The 25,215-nt window shown below is 43.9% G+C and overlaps 1 protein-coding gene across 4 annotated transcripts in view; it reads left to right on the plus strand.

The window, feature by feature from the left end:
• Positions 1-25,215, plus strand: part of SHROOM4 (shroom family member 4) — a 598,984-nt gene that overhangs the window by 351,855 nt on the left and 221,914 nt on the right. For 3 of the 4 annotated variants that reach the window (XM_073639594.1, XM_073639596.1, XM_073639598.1), the window contains exons 3-4: positions 6,612-6,743; positions 6,820-9,493. In XM_073639594.1, the coding sequence (XP_073495695.1) occupies positions 6,612-6,743; positions 6,820-9,493 (2,806 nt within the window). The remainder of the gene's footprint in view (positions 1-6,611; positions 6,744-6,819; positions 9,494-25,215) is intronic. The other variant, XM_073639597.1, reaches the window with a different exon arrangement.

The following is a 25,215-nucleotide window of genomic DNA, read 5'->3' on the forward strand; positions in this document are numbered from 1 at the left end:
CGAAAATTTTGCAATTTTCAAAATTTGAATTTTTATGCCCTTAAATCAGAGAGATCTGTCACACAAAATAGTTAATAAATAACATTTCCCACATGTCTACTTTACATCAGCACAATTTTGGAAGCAAATTTTTTTTTTTTGTTAGGCGCTTATAAGGGTTAATAGTTGACCAAAGATTTCTCATTTTTCCAACAAAATTTACAAAACCATTTTTTTAGGGACCACATCACATTTGAAGACACTTTGAGGGGCCTTTATGACAGAAAATACCCAAAAGTGACACCATTCTAAAAACTGCACCCCTCAAGGTGCTCAAAACCACATTCAAGAACTTTATTAACCCTTCAGGTGCTTCACAGGAATTTTTAGAATGTGGAAGAAAAAAATGAACATTAAACTTTTTTCACAAAAATGTTACTTTAGACCAAACTTTTTTTTTATTTTCGCAGGGGTAACAGGAAAAAATGGACCCAAAAATTTGTTCTGCAATTTCTCCCGAGCTTGCAGATATTTAATATCTTTATTTAATAAAGTCTATTTCACCATTACATCGACTTGAACTCCTCTGGTATATTTTTCTGACAGGCGAGCAGCGCATTTTGATGCCCCACTCTCTTCACCCAACAAAGGAGTCTCTGAAGCTTGGATCTCTGTGCAGATATTCGCTTTTCTAACATACAATGCGACACCTCCTCCTCGTTTATCAAGTCTGTTTCTTGCAAATAAGTTGTATCCTTTTAGCCTTTTATTCCAATCATGTGTATCGTCCCACCAAGTTTCAGTGATTCCAATGACATCATATTTCTTTTCCTGCGTTAGTAGATCCAATTCTCCTTGTTTGTTGCCCATGCTCTGTGCATTTGTATAGAAACATCTTAGTTTGTAATCGGTTTCTTTTTCTCCGATATTTTTATTATTCTGACTTTTTTGTCTTTGTTCTTCCTTTCCATTTCTAATAGCAGAGATCTCAATAGTATTTGTTCGCTGTATGGCTTTTTCAGGCCTTTTGCTTCCCTTCCTTCCCACATTGTTCTAGTTTAAAGCTCTCCTGATGAGTGTAGCAAGGCGACTTCCAAATATGTGTTTTCCAGTCTTGGTAAGGTGCACCCCATCTCTAGCAAGTAGGCCATCGTATAGGTAATTCACTGTGTGATCCAGAAATCCAAATTCTTGCTGACAGCACCATCGATGTAGCCAGAGGAGGGATGAAAAGACGGTCTGCTGTCACGCAAGGTGTGGGAAAGAACAATTGCAACACGATGAAAAAAAGGGGAGGAAGCACAAATACTAGGGAAAACGGGAGTAGAGACCCCTAGGCTGATCTAATATCACCCTGCCTACCCTTCCTTCCCTATATAGGTTCCACACCTATCACCGAGCAGGACCATATGCCCTGTATATCCCTAGAGCTTGGCCCTAGATAGGGAGGGGAGTGTGAGCACTGGTCAGGCCCCACTACAAACTAAAGACAACAAGGTAGACAAACAAAGAGGATAAGCTTAGCTTGAGCAGACATGAGAGGACTAACGCCAGCTATCCTCCAAGGGCATCAGAGAAGAAGCTAGCCGACTGCTAGTGCTCCAAGCCTGCAAAAAGGTACATAGAGGTATCACCGGAGATTCCCTGGAGGAAACAGAGGGTTTTTAACTCTCAAGCAAGGGTGTTTCAATCAGCAGCAGTAAAGAGGTTGGGTGATAAAGTAAGAAATATTAAGAAGGCGTCTGTAATGCCAAGCGCAGTGACCTTCTACAGACAGATCCAGAGCGACTGTCTATCACATCTGACACACCCGTGACACCTGTGCTCCCAGTTCTTTTATGACATGAAACATGACATGGCTGGTGTCAGCAATCTGATTCTATTGATTTTGGAAAGGAAGTTGTTTCTGCGCTCTCTGGAGTCACGACAAACCATTAGTATGGATAAATTATTGTCTGCGCGTTTCAGAGTCCACCGACTCCTTCCTCAGGACAACCATACATAAGCATAGTAACCAGGGGTAGTGACCCGTAAAATCGCAAACTAGCACGAGACGGCCGTCGTCCATCATGTGTACCACAATCTCCCTGCTCCATGTTTTTAATGTGATTTAATAAAGGAGAACGTTTTACTGACCGGTGAGTGATCTCCCTCCTTTTTTCTACAACACATTTCCCTTTGTTACCTGGACCTCAAAAAAAAATGTTCCTGCTCAATTACCTGTACTCTGTAGGGAGACTTAATTTGTTTCATCGCTTCTCAGCCATACGTAATATACTCACTTCCCATAAGTTAGATCTTTCTTCTTGAAATTTTGTGCAAGAGGGGGAGGTAAATGCCCCCTCACAAGAGTGTGTTATGAATCTTAATATTTTCTATGACAAATAAATAGTGCATAGTTACATTTGTTTGCAGGAATTAAGCTTATGGACCACATCTTCTGCACAATACAGAAGTGCATTCTTAGTGGTTTTAGGTGGAGTCACATAACTTATTAGTAATATTGCAGGAACACGGCAATCTTTAATGAGGGCTTCTATTTTCCTTTATAAGGTTTGCATGGGTCATGTTGTGTCGCTGCGACTCCTTATACCTGTTTATAACTTCTGACATGGAAGAGTTGCATGTCTCAATATGTGTCACTGCAACTACTTGCAAACATTCCCCAGCCTGGCAAGTCTAGTATTCTTTCACTAAGGCTCCCCCATCTAGCCAACTCAAACACTTTCCAGTTATTATTCCTCTTTCTTCATAGACGCACCAACTTTCCTGCTGTTGTAGGTGTGACAACACTTTTAATCTTAATCAGCCAGACGTCTAGATTTGTTAAGCTAGGAGAAATACACTATTATCTTTGTGTTGACTTTTGATTGTGTGTGTTTCTTTGGTGGGTCAAGAAAGACAGACTAGTAATTGTATAATCCTGAATGTTGACTTCTCTTGGTCTGGAAACAATAGTGTTTGTTAATATGCTAATTACATATTGTACTAATCCAGCTAGCTGATAGAATAGCTAAACAGGAGGACAAACTGCAGATTGATTAGATGTTCTAACAATGTAAGTTAAACTCATCTCACTTTTCCCCTGATCTGCTGCAAAGAGAATCAATGAGAATCAGAGAATGAGAGAGACTTTTCAGGACAGTAGCTTAGTAGCATGGCTCGATCCAGAGAGACGCAGATTTGTATTCTACAGGATTCCAGCCTAAAGGTACCCGGCCCTGACTGGAGGATACCGATTTGCTCCATTGACCATCAGAGAACCCATAGATACATTTGGGGAAACCAGGTTGGGACAATGAGGTCACCTGGTCTCATGGATATGTTGTTTGGGGTTGCCAGGTGGGACCCTCCGGTCGTCTGGAATCCATGGAGATGCTCGGAGAAGCCAGATTGTGACCAGCCGGTCATCGGGCCCCATGGAAACTCTTGGAGGGGCTGGATTGGGAACCTCGGGTCTTCTGGCCTTGTACCTCGATGGACTGTCAGCTTCCTAAGCTTTCCACTACTTTATCTCTGTGGGGGCCTGCCAAAAGCAGGGAGACACTGTTTAAGGTAGTTGGCTCTGAAAGTCCCAAAGTTGCAGTTGTTCTATCCCAGGCGGGCCAGTTGAACGGAGACTGTGTAATTTTGCACCATCTTGGGTATTTGCTGGGACAGTTCTATAAGTTTATTGTCCATTTAGTGGTTCAATACAATATTGTCACACTGTTTTACCCTCACCCTGTGTTGTCTGAGTAGTATTATGCCCACGGAAGATCCTGGGTCTTCACATATTTTTGGCAGCAGTGGGATTCTACTCAGCCCAGCAGATTTAGGGAAGCTGCAAGGGGATTGGTGTTAGCACACACCGCCCAATGGACCCCACAACTGACAGAACCCACAGAACATAGGTGAGGCATACACAGCAGGTTTGAAATGCTTCTATGTCCAACTCCACCAGCCCAGCCTTCGGAAGAGGACTGGAGAGGATATACAGCAGCAACAAGAATTGGCAACTACAGGAGCTGTGCCAGCTTCAAAGGATTGAATACCAGGCCACCGACACTCCACTGATTTAATTTAGGAACCCATAATGCTGAGGATGGCATGTGTGGATGCAATGGATAAAAGTCAGCTCTCGTCAATTACATGTGGCGTTTATTCGCTAGGAAAACATGAAATATGCTCTACGGAAACTGGATGATATAAAATTTTGTTCTCATGAAGGTGATAGCTCTTAAACTCATGTCTTTGCTTAAAGACATGCTGATGGACTGTCCCCAATAAGTGGAGAAGGATGATTGAGATCCTATCGTGTCTGGCTAATTAAGATGGGGGAGCAATGTGACGACACAGCTTCTAATCTGAATCAGCCAGAAATCTAGATTTGTTAAGCCAGGAGAAATACACTATTATCTTTGGGTTGACTTTTGATTGTGTGTTTCTTTGGTAGGTCAAGAAGGACAGACTAGTAATTTTATAACACTGAATGTTGACTTCTCTTGGTCTGGAAACAATAATGTTTGTTAATATGCTAATTACATATTGTACTAAGCCAGCTAGCTGATAGACTACCTAAACAGGTTGACAAACTGCAGATTAGACCTTAGCCACATATTTAAATATAAAAAGGGTTTTCTATCCTGCTGCAAAGAGAATCAAGGAGAATCAGAGAATGAGACAGACTCTTCAGAACAGTAGGTTGGTAGCCTGGCTCGATCCAGAGAGACACAGATTTGGATTCTACAGGATTCCAGCCTAAGGGTACACGGCCCTGACTGGAAGGACACCGATCTGCTCCATTGACCATTAGAGAACCCATAAATACATTTGGGGAAACCAGGTTGGGACAATGAGGTCACCTGGTCTCATGGATATGTTGTTTGGGGTTGCTAGGTGGGACTCTCCAGTCATCTGGCCCCATGGAAACTCTCAGAGAGGCCAGGGTGGGACCCTTGGGTCTCCTGGCCTTGTACCTTGATGGACTGTCAGCTTCCTTAGCTTGCCATTACCTCCTCTTTGTGGGGGCCCACCAAAAGTGAGGGGCCACTGGTTGAGGTAGTTGGCCCTGGAAGTCCCAAAGTTGTAGTTGTTCTATCCTCGGCGGGCCAGCGGAAGGGTGAGACTGTGTAATTTTGCACGATTTGGGGTATTTTCTGGGACAGTTCTATGTGTTTATTGTCCATTAGGTGGTTCAATATAATATTGCCACACTGCTTTACACTCACCCTGTGTTGTTTGAGTAGTATTATGCCCACGGAAGACCCCAGGTCTTCACAGTAGGGCTTACCGCCACATCTCAAGTTGCTGGCTTGCTATCTGCATATCAAGCCTTTTTTTCTACACACAAACTGAAATGCTCATTTGACTGTCTCCCTCAATATTGAATTTTTCACTAACTAGATACAGGACCCAACTTCCTTTTAGCTGCCTTGTAACTCCTCTCACCATCTAGGCTAGACAGCTATTAACTCTTTCTTACCTGCTTAAACAGATTCATAGAATCCTCTAAATAGTATACTAACAGGTCAATAAAATATTATGACTAGTGTTGAGCCACCCCTGTAGTGTTCGGGTTCGGTTCGGTTCCTATGGATGCGCCATTTCTGGGGCGGCTGACGGCTGGTGTTTCTAGCCTGGGAGGGGGCCAAAATTCATGGCACCCTTCCTGAGCTATTAATATCAGCCCCCAGCTGTGTGCCTAGCCTTTGCTAGCTATTAAAATAGGGGGGACCCCACGTCATTTTTTTTGGGGGGGTCCCCCATTTTAATAGCCAGTAAAGGCTAGGTATTCAGCTGGGGGCTGATATTAGTAGCCTGGGAAGCTCCGTGGGTATTACCCCCTTCCCAGGCTTCAAACATCTGCCCCAGCCGTCTGCTTAACCTCCGCTAGAGACTAAAATTACGGGGAACCCCAATTTTTTTTAATAAATCCTTTATTTTAACACTAAATGACAAGTACAGTAATCAACACTATCAGTGTATTTATTATATATGTGACTGACATGTTTCTATCTATCTAATCTATGTGTGAAGCTCTATTCTTTCGGTTCTAAATTGTCGGGTACAGGTGTATGCCGCTGCTGAATTGCCGGCTTTTCATGTTTCACTGTGAGCACTGTTCCCATTGATTTGGGCAATCACTGTAATGCCACAACCACCATGGCTGTGGCATTACAGTGAGTGTCAGACAATCCCTGCATGATGTGAAAAAAATCCAGTTACGCTTTTGGTGCACGAACAGTTATCGAACATAACCTCGAACAGCCGAATTTTTTGCAAATCGTTCATGTTCGTCGAACGACTCGAACACCGCCCAAAACAGCTCGAATCTGAGATTGGCGAACAGTTCTAGTCGAACAACGCTCATCTCTAATTATGACACAGTATACACAGAGGGTCCCTGACAGCTTTCACTACTTTACACACCTATCTATAAGTGCTTGGGGCCATACAAGAATAATAAAGTCCCAAAAATCCCTTTCAATTCTTGCTTCCAAACTTACAGATACAGATTACAAACACTTATTGTAGCTGCTAAATCAGAGAAAGTTTATAATGTGATATTTTGTATTTTGTTTTCCATTTAATGGTTTTGTTGGGTTTGTTTTTATACTATAAAAGATTCAATTATTCTGTTTATTCTTTAGGAGGAGTCTTCTAGTTGCCAGACCACACTCATGGCACCTTGCCAAGCTCTCCGAGGTCCACCCTGATGTTGCGAGCATGCAGTATCCATCAGATGCTTTTAGTATGTCCTGGCACTCTGGCAATGAAATTAGGTGAGTTTATGTGCTTCAAAGTAACCCTAGAGACTTCATGATTAGTCTACATAATTAATGAAGAATAAACATCCAGCATTGTTGATTTTTGTTTCAGTGAACAACCTCTGCAGTGGAATGTGCTCTCAAGACACGACAGCACAGACATAAGTAGCTCAATAGGTAGCATGGAAAGCCTTGATCTACCTGGACAGAATTACTTTGAAGGAACGATTTCACGTCTTGACACAGGCATGTACCAAAACAAAAGAGATTCTGCATATAGTTCCTTCTCTACAAGTTCTAAAATCTCTGATTATACAATGTCATCAAGAATAGATGGCTCATCTCCTATCAACTGCTTCCTAGGTTCAAATAAACCAGAAGATGGCCAGTATCTCCAAACAGGACAAGGAGCTGTAGAGTCACAAGTGGACATTTCTAGGCAATCACCACCCCAGCCACCTATACGCAGAGATAGCTTAAGGGAAAACAAAGCTGAATTTTGTAATAGTGATAGAAGAACTTCATATCCATGTGACTTATTTCATATGTCTGGAATGTGGTCATCCGAGGCTGCTCATTTTAACAGCTCTGAAAATACCATTTGTCAGTGCTCAAATGTGCCATGCACGAGACATCTTACGGAGAATTTGTCATCTGACCAATATTATATGCTAAGCTCACAGACCAGCAAGGCCCACCAACTTAACGCAATTGTAAAGAATGATGTGGAAAAAACTAACCAGTCCACTGAGACAAAATTAAAATGGTTAGAAGATGATAAAGAAACCGAAATATTTAATTACAGTAACCTTCAGGAGGGTCCACAGGTAGTTAAAAATTCAGGTTGTGAACACTGGAAGACTTTAAATCATCATTGCACTCAAACAAATATGTCCGGTACGCAAGTCAGCTTTAGAAAAGATGTGAAACCAACATCCTCTGAAGACTTCCACTTTACTACAGAAGAAATTGAAAAAAGATCCATCGAAATGTCACAGCATCGGAGTACCGAGCAACCCTCAGACATTGGACATATTTGTTCCTCCTTAGAAAGATCAGTTACAATGCTAAATGATCTTCCAAGTTCACAGTCGAATAATTATGTGGATAGGCTGACATCAACTAGCATTTCTAATACATTAACCCAGGATGCATGTGGGCAGGAAGAAACTGTGGGTCCAATTAAAAAACCCGGTGCATCTCGTCATCGTTCAGCACAAATGCGAAGAAAAAGTGAACGTTTTGCTACAAACCTAAGAAACGAGATACAGACCCGAAAAGCTCAACTTCAGAAAAGTAAAGATTGTAAAGTGCTTCTATCTTGTGAAGAATCTGCTGAAGATAAAATTGAAGAATTTGTAAGTCCCCCTGAGATAATTCCTCCTCCTCCACCACCACCACCACCTAAAAACAAAGCTCTTGTTTTAGAAATTAAAAGAGCCAATACTGAAAAGTGCAGAAGCTCCAAAGATTATTATAAGAAGGAGAAAATGGAAGGTGAATTGATTGATAAAAATATGGACACTGACAAACATATTATTAAAGAAAAGATACGATCAACAAGTGAAGATTTAACTGAAGACAAAGGATTTTTATTGACTGCTGAAAACAAAACTTACAATGAATGCTGGAAGTCAAAAGCCTCAGATACTCATCACCAAAAATCTCTCTTCCCCCAAAAAAATCAAATTAATCATCCAAAGAATATTGAACAAGAATGTTCTTACTCTACAACAGATTTTCAGCTTAAACCAGAAGTGTGTAACACTCAAGATGGCATCGGAAGCCTAAAAATACCAGTTGAAGAAAATAAATCTCCTGACATTTTTAGTACCAATGCTTTGAAAAAAACCCGGGATAATCAACTTCCCATGGAAATTCTTGATAAACAGACACATGAGGACAACACCTGCTATATGAATAGTCACTCTATTGATTCCTATAGAGAGTGGGATTTAATGCACTTTACCAATGAGCAACCTGTTACAGGAAGGAAAATAAACTGTCAGGCAGATTTAGGGCAAGAAAAAAAGGTTTCTGAAGCAAGAAAGTCCAATGATCTGTCTTCTGCTGCCCAGCTGAATTCTATGCATCACTTTTCGGAAGGAAAACATTTTTCTCCGCATAATCCAAAGAATGGTGCCAAATGGTCGTTGTCTCCTGAGCAAAAGCTTCAGACTATTTTTTTTACGGAAAAAGAAATTGGGCCAGAACTCCTTCCACCAACAAAATGTGATGAAAATATTCTAATGCCATTTGCAGATCGCAGGAAGTTTTTTGAAGATGTATGCAAAGGACCAACATTCACTGTGGACAATAAACCAAATTTTAATACAAGCATACCTGATCGTCCTCTTTCTCCCACCATAGTTCCAGATATAAGGAGGCATTCTGTAGACCATACACACTGTAATACCTCGCTTAGACAGCAAGACTGGAGATTACCTCTTTGTAATATTTGTAGGAATCATATAATAGAACCTCCAATGTGCTGCAATGAAGAAACCCAAAGTACTAACCATCTACCCTCATTGTCATATGGATTTAGGGCATGTATGTTTTGCTCTAATGACTGCTGTCCTGCATTGCTTAAAAGAAACATACTTGTAGCCCATCACAGCTGTCACTGCCATCACCTCCAATCACACCACCATCATCGATGGGCAAAATGTGCTCATTGCTCATTTCCTACTCCATGCAACACATTGGAGGAAAGTAGCTTTCTTCATGTTGACCAAATGAATATGAGGAAACCCATGTTACAGGTGAGAAATTCTATTTTTTCCACAGTTCTATCATATTGTCCTTATTCATCTACAATGTTTTGGTTTGGGTTTTTAATGGTTTGTGAAAGCTGATATGTTTAAGTATACAGATGTTTGTTATTCTCAGTCCATGAGCTGAATATTGACCAAAAACAATGACTAGAAAAATGGCATTTGATTTGAGAGGTTGAATAGGTTTCAGAAAGTAAAAATGCAATTAATGTTTCTTCATATAATAAATATTAATCAGTCATCACTGTTGGAGTTATCCAGTACTAAGATTGACATATGTAATAGACCTTCCTGTAATCTGTCTTTAGTTTTATCAGTCCTATGGGGCAAGTATATTACATTGAAAAATACTTTGGGAATTACCTTGCTTCTGTGGTTGCTATAATTGGAATGCTACAATAATTAAACTAAAGTATTCCAATTATTAATGCAAATCTAATGTAAAGGTCTCCATACTTGGTAGATAAAAACGATCAAATCCACCATTTCCGGTGGCATTAGTGGACTATCTATTGTGTATGGGGGCCTCTGACCATCCCCTGACACATTATGTAGGGGGACATCAGGTGGATGGAATTCATTTGCCTGCATCTTGTGTTTGGCGGGAAGATATACACGATTATTCTGCCAGCGGCTCTCTCATATAGAGCACAGGAACACTCAGCTGAGATAACCATTCCTGTGCTCGTGAGAGTCGTCAGAGATACCACACGACAGTTCAGCTGACAGCTAGATGGCCAGCAACTCACTATCATACTGTGGCGCCCAAACAGGGTAGATTTGTCATTTGGGCAGTTGTTGATTGCTTGCACTGTAATTGGCAAGTATGAAAGAGCCTATATGAGTACTGTAACTATATGTACACCAAAGAGAATTATGCTTCATACACCAATATTTTTTAAAAAAAGTTAATCAAATCTTTATTGAATACATTACTATTAAAAGCACATAAAAAGAGAGACACACCACTGGAAAAACACAGGTGGGCAACACCGGGCAAGCGTAGTTTTAAAGTGCAGGTAGCAGTTCAAAGTTAAGTAAATTTCATGCTTATAAGAAAATTCACTGATAGCTTAGTCACTTATTACATGATCCAACATAGAGACAATATTCAATGCTAAGTGCTAAATGGCAAAGTGACACTCCATGATAGGCATAGCAGTTTATCCAGTCTAGGTTCAACACATATTTAAATAAGCAAATGAAAGAAAGGAAACAATGCTGTATAATCACCTAAGTAGGAGCTCCGGGGGACCTACCACACCCGACGCGCGTTTCACAGTGAAATGCTTCGTCCGAGGGTGGTTGGGTGCTGGCCAGGTGAGTATATATATCAGAAGTGACCAATCGTAAAAACACACCTCACACATGCATATCAAAACAATCACTCCTCCATTTACCGCTTCGTATAATGGGGTATAATTATTGTGATCATTTAATCCCAACGGGGTGATGGTGTTCAATCGATATATCCATAAATTCAATCTATATTAAGAACAGGGGAGCATGCGCACGTGCAAACTAGGCACGCCGCCTGGACAGTGCGGCAACCACACCAGGAAGTGACAGCAGAAGGAGATTGGTGGAGAGCATGGAGTGCACCAGGGACCACGCAGTGAGACCGTGGTGGTAAAAGGGACACCATGCAGGGGCATCAAAGACTAACCGTAAAGGGCTATCAAAGACTAAAAAAAATATTTTACTCACCTTACTGCTTACCTTTCCAACCCCTCCACTCCTTACCATCACCCGTCCAGTCTTCATCAAATTTTCTGATTGCCATTGCTTGTGCTGACATTCCCCCGGGCCTCTCACACTATGCTGAGACTTCTGGACAATTCTGCGCAAACAAATGCAAGATTACGATGAACATCATGAAGCTATGTTGACCTTCCACGCACTTGTGCAGTACCATTCTGATTTCAGGAAATTAGCAGGGAGAAGAAGATACGATGAAAACTTGATAGGTGACGATGAGGAGTGGAGGGACCAGAGTGGTGAGCGGTAAGGTGACTATAATGATTTTTGTTTATTTTTTTTTCATTAAATTCACAAAGAACAACATGTCTGCACGTCGAATTTCCAGGGAAAATCCATGTGAACAATCAAATCAGAATTAGTGTTGAGCCACCCCCGTAGTGTTCGAGTTCGGTTCGGTTCGTCGAACACCCGTGTGTTCGCCGAACTGTTCGTCGAACTGTTCGTCGAACACCTTCGAACACCGTTAAAACCAATGGCAGGCAAACAAAAACACATAGAAACACATAGAAAACACCTTCAAAGGTGTCCAAAAGCTGACAAACTGCTCAGAAGACATAACTAGTGTTGAGCCACCCCCGTAGTGTTCGGGTTCGGTTCGGTTCGTCGAACACCGGGATGTTCGAGGAACTGTTCGTCGAACTGTTCGTCGAACACCTTAGAACACCGTTAAAACCAATGGCAGGCAAACAAAAACACATAGAAACACATAGAAAACACCTTCAAAGGTGTCCAAAAGCTGACAAACTGCTCAGAAGACGCTTTCTTTAAAAAAGCCGGCCGGCAATTCAGCAGCGGCATACACCGGTACCCGACAATTTAGACAAGAAGGAATAGAGCCTCACACATAGATTAGATAGATAGATAGAAACATGTCAGTCACATATATATGAAGTACAGTGACAGTGTTGCTTACTGTACTTGTCATTTAGTGTAAAGGATTTATTAAAAAATATAATAGTGTTTTCATGCACTGTCTCTTTAAAAAAGCCGGCCGGCAATTCAGCATCTGTACCCGACAATTTATAACAGACAGAATAGAGCTTCACACATAGATTAGATAGATAGAAACATGTCAGTCACATATATATGAAGTACAGTGACAATGTTGCTTACTGTACTTGTCATTTAGTGTAAAGGATTTATTTAAAAAAATAATAGTGTTTTCATGCACCGTCTCTTTAAAAAAGCCGGCCGGCAATTCAGCATCTGTACCCGACAATTTATAACAGACAAAATAGAGCTTCACACATAGATTAGATAGATAGAAACATGTCAGTCACATATATATGAAGTACAGTGATAGTGTTGGTTACTGTACTTGTCATTTAGTATTAAAATAAAGGATTTATTATTAAAAAAAATTGGCGTGGGGTTCCCCTTAATTTTAGTCTCTAGCGGAGGTTAAGCAGACAGCTGGGGCAGATGTTTGAAGCCTGGGAAGGGGGTAATACCCACGGAGCTTCCCCAGCTGAATACATAGCCTTTACTAGCTATTAAAATGGGGGACCCCCCCCCCAAAAAATGACGTGGGGTCCCCCCTAATTTAATAGCTAGCAAAGGCTAGGCAGACAGCTGGGGGCTGATATTAATAGCCCAGGAAGGGTGCCATGAATATTGGCCCCCTCCCAGGCTAGAAACACCAGCCATCAGCCGCCCCAGAAATGGCGCATTCATAGGATGCGCCAATTCTGGCACTTAGCCTCGCTCTTCCACGCTGCCCTGTAGCGGTGGCAGGGGGTAATAGGGCTGGGGTTGATGTCAGCTTATAATGCCAGCTGACATCAAGCCCAGGTTAGTAATGGAGAGATGTCTATAAGACACCCCCATTACTAACCCCATAGTCAAAGTTAAAAAAAAAACACAAACGCCCAGAATAAAGTCCTTTAATTGAAATAAACACACAATCCTTTATTGTTCTAAATTAAACCATACTTACCGTCACGCCCATTCCAGCTGAAGCCAACGATCTCCTGCAATAAAAGAAAAATAATAAAGCAACATCATCCTTACCTTTCCATGGTTCCCACGACAGCTTCAGCTCTGCTACATCGAGATGACAGGCTGGACCGCAGCAGAAAGCTGCCATCCAGCCTGTCATCCCGCAGACACTGAGAAGCGCAGGCTTGCTTGCGCTCAGCAGTGTCTGGCTGTGACGGCATAAAGATGAGACGAGTTCATGTCCAATGAACTCGGCGCACCTCATGCACGTCACTGACAGCGTGGGAAAATTCTCCTGCACTCAGCGCTTCAGCGTGAGAATTCTCCCACGCTGTCAGTGACGTGCATGAGGTGAGCCGAGTTCATTGGACATGACCTCGGCTCATCTTTATGCCGTCACAGAGAGACAATGTGGAGCGCAAGCAAGCCTGCTCTTCTCAGTGTCTGCGGGATGACAGGCTGGATGGCAGCGTTCTGCTGTGGTCCAGCCTGTCATCTCGATGTAGCAGAGCTGAAGCTGTCGTGGGAACCATGGAAAGGTAAGGATGAGGTTGCTTTATTATTTTATTTTTATTACAGGAGATCGTTGGCTTCAGCTGGAATGGGCGTGACGGTAAGTATGGTTTAATTTAGAACAATAAAGAATTGTGTCTTTATTTCAATTAAAGGACTTTATTCTGGGTGTTTGTGTTTTTTTTAACTTTGACTATGGGGTTAGTAATGGGGGTGTCTTATAGACGCCTCTCCATTACTAACCTGGGCTTGATGTCAGCTGGCATTATAAGCTGACATCAACCCCAGCCCTATTACCCCACTGCCACCGCTACAGGGCAGTGGGAAGAGCGAGGCTAAGTGCCAGAATTGGCGCATCCTATGAATGCGCCATTTCTGGGGCGGCTGACGGCTGGTGTTTCTAGCCTGGGAGGGGGCCAATATTCCATATTTTTTTAAATAAATCCTTTACACTAAATGACAAGTACAGTAAGCAACACTGTCACTGTACTTCATATATATGTGACTGACATGTTTCTATCTATCTAATCTATGTGTGATGCTCTATTCCTTCTATTCTAAATTGTGGGGTACAGATGCTGAATTGCCGGCCGGCTTTTTTAAAGAGACGGTGCATGAAAACACTATTATTTTTTTTGATAAATCATTTACGCTAAATGACAAGTACAGTAAGCAGCACTTTCACTGTACTTCGTATATATGTGGCATGGCTGTGGCATTACAGTGAGTGGCAGACAATCCCTGCATGATTGGTGCTCTAAATAGCGCCAGACATGCAGGACACGCTTTTGGTGCACGAACAGTTATCGAACATAACCTCGAACAGCCGAATTTTTTGCAAATCGTTCGGGTTCGTCGAACAACTCGAACACCGCCCAAAACAGCTCGAATTTGAGATTGGCGAACAGTTCTAGTCGAACAACGCTCATCTCTAGACATAACTAACACATGGAAAAGTGACAAGTACATATAGTCATGCGAAAATAAAAGAGGTGGAGGAGTAAAAGGAGGGGGAGACACAGATATAGGCATGTCATGCCCTTCTAAAATCCAAAAAGTGAGAAGCCGACACGGCCAGTCCGTTCCTGCCCGTGCCACCTCCGTGTCGCCGGGTTTGTGCCAGAGCCGCGGTGAACCCTGACGGCCAGCCCCCCTCTCCCAATACTGGTGCCTGTCCGCTGGTGGGTCGAGCGAGCCCCCCTGTGGTGGAGGCAGCTCTAAGCTTTTTAATTTAAATTGTCTCTCTAATTTGAATGAATACACTTTAAATCCATTTACAAGGATCTAAGGATCTATTGGAGGGCAAGTCTCATGCCAGCAGCCGCGGTAATTCCAGCTCCAGTAGCGTCCACTAAAGCTGCTGCAGTTAAAAAGCTTTTATAAGGATCGAGCTCGGCTGTCCACCGCAAGGCATCCTACTGCCAGTCCCAGCCCCTATGCCTTGGGGTGCCTCCTGATGCTCTTCACTAAGTATCCCATGGTCCCGAAGCATTTCCTTTGAAAAAATTAAGTGTCTAAACTACAGGTGGTGCAGCTTGCTTAACAGCCGGGATAATCCGCTGACTAGCAGACACTGCTACTAGGCACAAAGTATTTCCTGGGCTAGATGCAGTTAAAAATTTGTAATTAGATACTCTCGTTGGATGCTGAGAAAGCATTCCATAGAGTCTCCTGGCACGCCATATATGATTCTCTTAAAAAGCTTGGGGTAGGGGTCTAGGGGACCCTTTTATAGCCAAAATCACGGCCCTGTATCGCAATACGTCACCTAGGCTGAAGATAAATGGAACTGTAGCACCCTGAGGGCTCGGTTGCTACAGACGTATTGCACCTCACCCAGAGGTGTGATATCTCACTCTCAGGTAAGGATGGAGTGTGGATCAGGACCCGACACCTGCATGCATTACACCACATTGCCGTGGGGCAGGGCGACCAATATGCCCCTGAGATGGGCACGACAGTCCCTGTCCCTGGCTGGAGTGGGGGGAGGGAACACTGAGGAAGGGGAACCCTGTAGTGCAGGAGCAGGGAGGAAGCAGTTCCTGGGTGCATTGAGAAGGGAGTATAAAAGGTGGGCACCATCTTAGTTCAGTGCAGAGAAGTCTGAGCAGAAATGGCAGGGAGCAGGGGCATGAGCTCTGCTCCGGAGGCGGGCCTAGTAACAGAGGCCCAGGCCTGGAAGAGGGAGAAGGAAGGAAGAGGAGCGGAGAAGGCTCCAGGAACGAGGAATGAAGGGATCCCAGGGGTGCGGACGGGCGAGTCGCCACCGCACGCCCGAATCCACCTGCGTGGAGGGGTCAGGCCAAAGGGGGAGACCGGTCCCCGAACTAGTGGAGGCAGGAAACGACCCTCAGCTAGAAACCGGAGGCTCTGACATTTTATGTGGCGCAGCCCCTCGCTACACCCGCTAGGAAGGCACCACATAGGGTCAGGGAAACTGGCGCCAAGTTTACCAAGAGGAGGCCCGAGGCAGCCGGACAGAAGTGTTGGTAAGAAAGGCCAGACAAAGGACACACAAAGGGGGTCCTGTGAAGTGCTCCAAAGTTATCTGGGAGTTGTCTGAGCCCCTCACCTGGTGAGCACAGTACGACGTGGGCAGCCGTTACCTGCAGACCTGCAGACGTGGTCTGGATAATAAGAACTGTAACGGCCCTGGACTGCATCACTGACTCCGTGTCGTTACTGCTGCTGCCCTGCACCATCACCCCCATCCTCCGCATACACTGCCCTGAGGCTATACTCCTCCCGTGGGGAGTTATGCTACGCTCTGCTGCACCCACAACACCAGCCTCAGCGGTCTGCCCTGTAGCGGCGGTTCACTCTGACCGCAATCCACGGGTGGCGTAGTCGGACATTTAAACATCAAAACCACATAAATAGTTCCGCCACTGGTTTGACCGCCCTGAGCCACGGAACCGGGTCGCCGCCACGAAGACTACAACCACCAGCATCCGCCAAAAAGGGTCCGGCTCCGGGTGTCCCAAGGCCCAGGGGGTGCGTCAGAACATTTTCATCACCTTTCACAATCACCAATGGGACAAGGCAGAGATGTCCTCTGTCCCCTCTCTTATACATCCTAGTGACGGAGCACCTGCTCTCATCAATTCGCCATAACCCCAATATTAGGTGGATTGAGGTGGGAGGCACCGAGTACAAGTGCTCTCTATTTGCTGATGATGTCCTAGTATATATCACTCAATCACATATATCCATCCCTGCTGTTATGGCTGAAATAGATCACTTTGTTACATGGTAAAATTTTAAAATCAATGCAGCGAAGTCTGAGGCCCTCGATGTCTCCCTCCCCAAATCCATATAGGATTCCATCCAGTCCAACTTTCCCTTTGCCTGGCCCTCACAGGGTATCAAATACTTAGGAATTCCTATTCATAGAGACCTCTCCCATCTATGTTATCTTAATTTTGGGCCCTTTATTGAACAACTCCATACAGACCACGGTTGGCAAGTTAGAACTGTAAGATTCACTACGTGAACCACTGGTGTTTTGTGGAAAAGCACATGTACACTGCGTTCCAAATTATTATGCAAAAAGTGTTTAGGAGTGATAAGGGAAGAATTTGTTTGTTTGTCAGTTAAACTCATTGATGGTGATGTGTGTCAGGGCTCTTTATATCACTGTAAGCAATTGCAGACACCTGTGCTAATTAGTTTGGCAGGTGTGTCCAATGAAAGGCAAGACTACTTAAGAAGGCTCTCTCACATTATTAAGCAGCCTACATTTTCTGCCAAAATGGGAAAGAAAAAGGATGTGTCGGCTGCTGAGAAGCAACAAATTGTGGAGTGTTTAGGTCAAGGCATGACTACAATCAACATTGTGCGATGATCAGGATGAAGTGTCTTGGCAATCAAGAAGTATGTAGCTGATTCACAGTACACACGTGTGCGTGCTGATAAGGGCAAATTGAGGACTCTTTCCTACAGGCAATTACGTCAGGTTGAAAGAGCAGCGGCAAAAAAGCCTTGTCATAGCAGCAGACAAGTTTTTGAAGCTGCTTGTGCCTCCAACGTCCCCCGAACAACAAGATGCAGGGTCCTTCAGAGGTTTGCAGCTGTGCATGCGCCATCCTGTCGACCTCCTCTATCCACTTCACACAAGCAGAAACGGCTCCAGTGGGCCAAACATTACATGAAGACTGATTTCAAAACTGTTTTGTTCACGGATGAGTGCCGTGCAGCGCTCGATGGTCCAGATGGATGGAGTGGAGGATGGCTGGTTGATGGACACCCCACGCAAACACGGCTACAGCGCCAACAAGGAGGAGGTGGAGTAATGTTTTGGGCTGGAATCATGGGGAGAGAGATTGTCGTCCCCTTTAGGATCCCTGAAGGCGCTAAAGATGAACTCCATAATGTATGTGGATTTTCTCAAACAGCACTTCCTGCCATGGTTCAAGAAGAAGAACCGTGTATTTCACAGCAAGATCATTTTTCTACATGATAATGCCCCGTCTCATGCTGCACATAAAACATCTGCATCTCTGGCTGATATGGGCATAAAAGGGGACAAACTTATGGTGTGACCCCCATGCTCCCCTGACCTGTACCCCATTCAGAACCTTTGGAGCATCATTAAAAGGAGTGTCTATGATGGCGGGAGGCAGTTCACATCTAAGCAACAGCTCTGGGAGGGTATTCTGTCCTCATGCAAAACAATTGAAGCAGAAACCATCCAAAACCTGACAAATTCAATGGACGAGAGAGTTCAGAAGCTCCTTTCGAACAAGGGGTCCTATGTGAAAATGTAACATTACCTAGAATAAAGTTTTGAGTTGAAAACTGTTTGATTTCAGTTTCTAACAACCTGCTAATGCTTATAATTTCAAAAATGACCATTTTTTTGGTCTTTATTAAAATGAAAAGGTTGATCGAAAAGTTTGGGGGATCTAAGAGTGTGGCAACCCAGTAGTCATGATTACTTCGAATTCTGACAATATGAGGGTCATGCTGCAGGTAGTGCAGCAAGAAGGCACTTATGTGCCTTGCGCATCTCGGAGCCCCAAAATTATTTTCCGGGCTAGATGCAGCTAAAAATTATTTTTAATTTTAAATCTGGTGAAGCTTTAGTATAGATGGCCTAATAGGATCAGTGCTGCACACTGCTACAAAGCCCAAATTATTTTCCAGTCAAGATACAGATAAACATGATTAGTAATTTGAAAGCTTAAAACGGTTGGTAGGGTGATTTTAACCAATCATCAAGCTTTTACTCTCCCCAGGATGACACAGGGGTAGAAAAGTCGTTTCGGATCCATGATTTGTTCATCTTTATGAACGTGAGTCTGTCTACATTATCAGTGGAGAGCCGCGTGCGCTTATCTGTCAGCACACCACCAGCAGCGCTGAACACACGTTCAGACAGAACGCTGGCTGCGGGGCATGACAAGATCTCCAAGGCGTAAGTGGCGAGCTCCGGCCATTTATCCAGATTGGAAGCCCAAAAAGAGCAAGGGTCCAGTGACACAGTCGTGGCTTCAATGTTTACTTGGAGATACTCCTGTACCATCGTCTCTAGGCGTTGACTATGTGTCAGACTTCTTGTCTCCTGTGGCCTTGCAAAGGATGGACTAAAAAAGTGGTGAAATGATTCCGCAAAATTGATGTTACCAGCAGATACTGTGGTTCTGTTACGGTTTGAGTGCTGAACACTTGACGGTCCCACGGTTGGCAAGTTGGAACTGTGAGATTCACTACGTGCACCACTGGTATTTTGTGGAAAAGCACATGTAAGATTCTGCAACAGTCTCTGCTGATACTCCTGCATGCGTGCATCCCTTTCTATGGCAGGAATAATTTCTGCAAATTTACTTTTGTACCGGGGATCTAACAGTGTGGCAACCCAGTAGTCAGGATTATTTCTAATTCTCACAATTCGAGGGTCATGTTGCAGGTAGTGCAGCAAGAAGGCACTCATGTGTGTTGCGCATCCAGGAGCACCAAGTCCCTGTTGTGTTGGTGGCGAGGTAACAATCATGCTTCCTTCCTCTGTCCTCTCCCCCCAACCTCGCACAACAGAAATGTGATCAAAGTCTCCCTCATCTGATGAGTCTTCCATCAGTTCGTCCTCCACTTCTTCCTGGGCTCCTGCACCTTCCTCACTAGTTTGGCTGCTACCATGCGCCCTGGTAAAACCATCTCCCCCACCCTCACATGCCTGCCGCCTTGGTGCTGCCGACCGTCTGGACCTTGCAGATGTTAGCCCTTCCGCATACAACTCCTCCTCCTCTACTTCCTCCACCTCCTCTTGTGCCACCACCTGACTCCGAATTCTGTTTAACATGTGCTCCAGCATGTAAATCACCGGAATAGTCATGCTGATAATGGCATCGTCAGCACTAAACATCTTCGTCGCCATTTCAAAACTGTGCAGAAGGGTGCATAGGTCCCTGATCTGAGACCACTCCTCCAGCGTGATTTGCCCCACCTCTGAATCTCGTTGGCCCAGGCTATACGTCAGAACGTATTGCACCAGGGCTTGTCGGTGCTGCCACAGTCGCTGCAACATGTGCAGAGTTGAATTCCACCGGGTAGGCACATCGCATTTTAGCCGGTGAAGTGGCAGGCCCAACGACTTCTGTAGAAATGTAAGTCGCTGAGCTGCGGGATGCGAACGGCGGAAGTGAGCACACAGCGACCGTGCCCTCTGCAGAAGGCCATCTAGTCTGGGATAGTGGGCTAAAAATTGCTGGACAACCAGGTTCAACACGTGAGCCATACAAGGCACGTGTGTGACATTGCCCCGGCGAAGGGCCGCACCCAGGTTTGCAGCATTGTCGCACACGGCCTTCCCTGGTTTCAGGTCCAGTGGAGACAACCATTCATGAAATTGGTTCTCCAAAGCTGACCACAACTCCTCAGCTGTGTGACTCACATTTCCCAGACATTTCAATGTAAAAACCGCCTGATGACGTTGAGCCCTACTGCCAGCATAGTAAGGAGGTGTGCAGGATCCCTTCTGCGCAGTTAGAAAGCTTGTGGCATGACCAGACAGGCTTTGGGTGCAGGTGGAAGACCGAGAGGAGGTTGAGGAGGCAGAAGCAGTGGAGGAACTTTGACATAAAGAGGATTGACGCACAACTCGTGGGGACGGCAAGACTTGGACAGCAGCCCCTTGTCCTGCTGTCACCATAGTTACCCAGTGCCCAGTCAGCGACATGTAACGCCCCTGTCCATGCCTACTCGTCCAAGTGTCTGTGGTGAAATGCACCCTGTCACACACAGAGTTTCTCAAAGAAGCGGTGATGTTATGTGCGACATGCTGGTGGAGCGCAGGCACACCTTTCTTTGAGAAGTAGTGCCGACTGGGCATCTGGTACTGGGGCACTGCGACGGACATAAGGTCTCGAAAATCCTCTGTGTCCACCAGGCGGAAAGGCAGCATTTCTGTAGCCAAGAGCTTGCAGATGGTGAAATTCAACCTCTTAGCTTTCTCATGGCTAGGAGGAAATGGTCTTTTACTTGTCCACATCTGAGGGACCGAGGGCTGGCTATTGTGCTTAGACGGGGTTGATAAGGGTGTCCCCGGCAAACTGCCGGTCTGTGAGGAAGATGCAGGCGGACATGTTAGGTTGCCTTGATCCAAAGGTGGTGCTATCGATGTCGGACAGCGCTCAACACCAGCTGGTGTTACCACCTCCAAAGAAAATGATGACCTGCCAATCACGCTGGCTGTTGCGGGTAAAGAGGTGGCAGGTCTGCGCCCCAAAACAGGTGTGACTGCTGTCCCCCCAGTCACAGAGGATGAAGAGGCCGCGGATGCACAAGATATGGCAGACGGTGGTTGGCCCGGCCGGCTAGGCCGCATTGTAGCACACTGAGCTTCCCACTGCAACTTATGCTTCATGTCCATGTGCCGGTTCATGCATGAAGTACTCAAACTATGTATTTTTTGGCCTCTACTTAGCTTTTGCTGACAAATGTTACAGATAACACGAGTTGGGTCATCTTTATCGATCTGAAAAAATGCCCAGGCTATGCAAGGCTTAGCACCCATGCGACCTGAAGAGCCACCACGACTTGTGGTGAGAGGCAGAGTTGTGTTTGAGGATGCAGTTGTTGACGTGCTTCCAGTACTACGTCTCTGTCCAGGAAGGCGCAACCTGACCTCGTCGTCACTAGCATCTTCCTCCACCTCCTCTGCTGACCTCATCTCTTGGCTGACTGTGGGTTGACAGTAAGTGGGATCTCCGACCTCATCATCATCACCCTGTGCGTTATCACACCCGTCGTCCTCAGAGCCAACCTGTTCCTGCCCTGACAAAAAACTAAAGTTGTCGCTCCAATCAGGTATTTGAGTCTTATCATCGTCTTCCTCATTGTCTCCACCAACAGGAGTTACAGTTTGGGAATGAGGGTCTACATTATGGTCAGAACCTTCTGCGTCTGGTCCTGGATCCGACTCATAAAGATTCTGGGCATCAGTGCAGATCATTTCCTCGTCTGGATTCACAGAAGCGCTGGAGTCGACCTCTGATTCCTAGGCTATAGTATGAGTAAACAGCTCTGCAGACTCAACCATCTGTTCTACCTCATACTCAGACGGGCAGCTGGAGATTTGGGAGCTGTGAGGAAGCAAGTGCGATTTGGGTGACACCTTTGAGGACTGGAGTATTTGTGATGTTGAAGTTGATGTGGAGGAGAGCCCACTTAAAGGAGCACTTGATATCCGTTGAAGCACCTGCTGTTTTTGTGCCTCATCTGGAATTTGTAGCGATTGGCGTGGCCGTGAGAAAGGGATCTTATCACTAAAAGAAGTAGACATTTTAGTTTGGCTGGAAGATGGTCTTTCTTCTGCAGATGTTACTGTTGCTTTAACACCTACCCCACGGACACAACCTTTTTTCCCCTTCCCAACACGCCTATTCCCCTTTCCACCAGCAGCAGGCCTTTTTCCACTCATTTTGGTGGTTAACTAATTCACAACTCTGGAGTTGTTTGCACAAAAAAACAATGGATGGGAACCGAGCAGAGCTGAGTGGCCAAACTGTGGTATTAGGCCAAAACTATTGGCTGGGTTAGATGCAGAAAAAATTATATTGAATTTGCAACCTGATGGAGGTCAGTATAGATGGATTAATAGAACAAGTCCCACACACAGCTAGAAGCCCAATATTTTTTCAGAGGTAGATGCAGAAAAAAATATATTCAGTTTGCAACCTGATGGAGGTCTGTATAGATGGATTAATAGAACAAGTCCCACACACAGCTAGAAGCCCAATATTTTTTCAGAGGTACTGTAGATGCAGATAAAAATTAGTTTTAATTTGCAACCTGATGGAGGTCAGTATAGATGGACTAATAGAGAAAGTCCAACACACTACTAGAAGGCCAAATATTTTTTCAGAGCTAGATGCAGAAAAAAATTATATTTAGTTTGCAACCTGATGGAGGTCAGTATAGATGGATTAATAGAACAAGTCCCACACACAGCTAGAAGCCCAATATTTTTTCAGAGGTAGATGCAGAAAAAAATATATTCAGTTTGCAACCTGATGGAGGTCAGTATAGATGGACTAATACAACAAGACTCACACACAGCTAGAAGCCCAATATTTTTTCAGAGGTACTGTAGATGCAGATAAAAATTAGTTTTAATTTGCAACCTGATGGAGGTCAGTATAGATGGACTAATAGAGAAAGTCCAACACACTACTAGAAAGCCAAATATTTTTTCAGAGGTAGATGCAGAAAAAAATATATTCAGTTTGCAACCTGATGGAGGTCAGTATAGATGGACTAATAGAGAAAGTCCGACACACTACTAGAAGGCCAAATATTTTTTCAGAGCTAGATGCAGAAAAAAATTATATTTAGTTTGCAACCTGATGGAGGTCAGTATAGATGGACTAATACAACAAGTCCCACACACAGCTAGAAGCCCAATATTTTTTCAGAGGTAGATGCAGAAAAAAATATATTCAGTTTGCAACCTGATGGAGGTCAGTATAGATGGACTAATACAACAAGTCCCACACACAGCTAGAAGCCCAAATATTTTTTCAGAGGTACTGTAGATGCAGATAAAAATTAGTTTTAATTTGCAACCTGATGGAGGTCAGTATAGATGGACTAATAGAGAAAGTCCGACACACTACTAGAAGGCCAAATATTTTTTCAGAGCTAGATGCAGAAAAAAATTATATTCAGTTTGCAACCTGATGGAGGTCAGTATAGATGGACTAATAGAGAAAGTCCGACACACTACTAGAAGGCCAAATATTTTTTCAGAGCTAGATGCAGAAAAAAATTATATTTAGTTTGCAACCTGATGGAGGTCAGTATAGATGGACTAATACAACAAGTCCCACACACAGCTAGAAGCCCAATATTTTTTCAGAGGTAGATGCAGAAAAAAATATATTCAGTTTGCAACCTGATGGAGGTCAGTATAGATGGACTAATACAACAAGTCCCACACACAGCTAGAAGCCCAATATTTTTTCAGAGGTAGATGCAGAAAAAAATATATTCAGTTTGCAACCTGATGGAGGTCAGTATAGATGGACTAATACAACAAGTCCCACACACAGCTAGAAGCCCAAATATTTTTTCAGAGGTACTGTAGATGCAGATAAAAATTAGTTTTAATTTGCAACCTGATGGAGGTCAGTATAGATGGACTAATAGAGAAAGTCCGACACACTACTAGAAGGCCAAATATTTTTTCAGAGCTAGATGCAGAAAAAAATTATATTCAGTTTGCAACCTGATGGAGGTCAGTATAGATGGACTAATAGAGAAAGTCCGACACACTACTAGAAGGCCAAATATTTTTTCAGAGCTAGATGCAGAAAAAAATTATATTTAGTTTGCAACCTGATGGAGGTCAGTATAGATGGATTAATAGAACAAGTCCCACACATAGCTAGAAGCCCAATATTTTTTCAGAGGTAGATGCAGAAAAAAATATATTCAGTTTGCAACCTGATGGAGGTCAGTATAGATGGACTAATACAACAAGTCCCACACACAGCTAGAAGCCCAATATTTTTTCAGAGGTAGATGCAGAAAAAAATTATATTCAGTTTGCAACCTGATGGAGGTCAGTATAGATGGATTAATAGAACAAGACCCACACACAGCTAGAAGCCCAATATTTTTTCAGAGGTAGATGCAGAAAAAAATATATTCAGTTTGCAACCTGATGGAGGTCAGTATAGATGGACTAATACAACAAGTCCCACACACAGCTAGAAGCCCAATATTTTTTCAGAGGTAGATGCAGAAAAAAATGTATTCAGTTTGCAACCTGATGGAGGTCAGTATAGATGGACTAATACAACAAGTCCCACACACAGCTAGAAGCCCAAATATTTTTTCAGAGGTACTGTAGATGCAGATAAAAATTAGTTTTAATTTGCAACCTGATGGAGGTCAGTATAGATGGACTAATAGAGAAAGTCCGACACACTACTAGAAGGCCAAATATTTTTTCAGAGCTAGATGCAGAAAAAAATTATATTCAGTTTGCAACCTGATGG

This window comes from Phyllobates terribilis, unplaced genomic scaffold, assembly GCF_046119375.1.
Source record: "Phyllobates terribilis strain yellow unplaced genomic scaffold, ASM4611937v1 Scaffold_7__3_contigs__length_470593459, whole genome shotgun sequence".
Lineage (NCBI taxonomy): Eukaryota > Metazoa > Chordata > Amphibia > Anura > Dendrobatidae > Phyllobates > Phyllobates terribilis.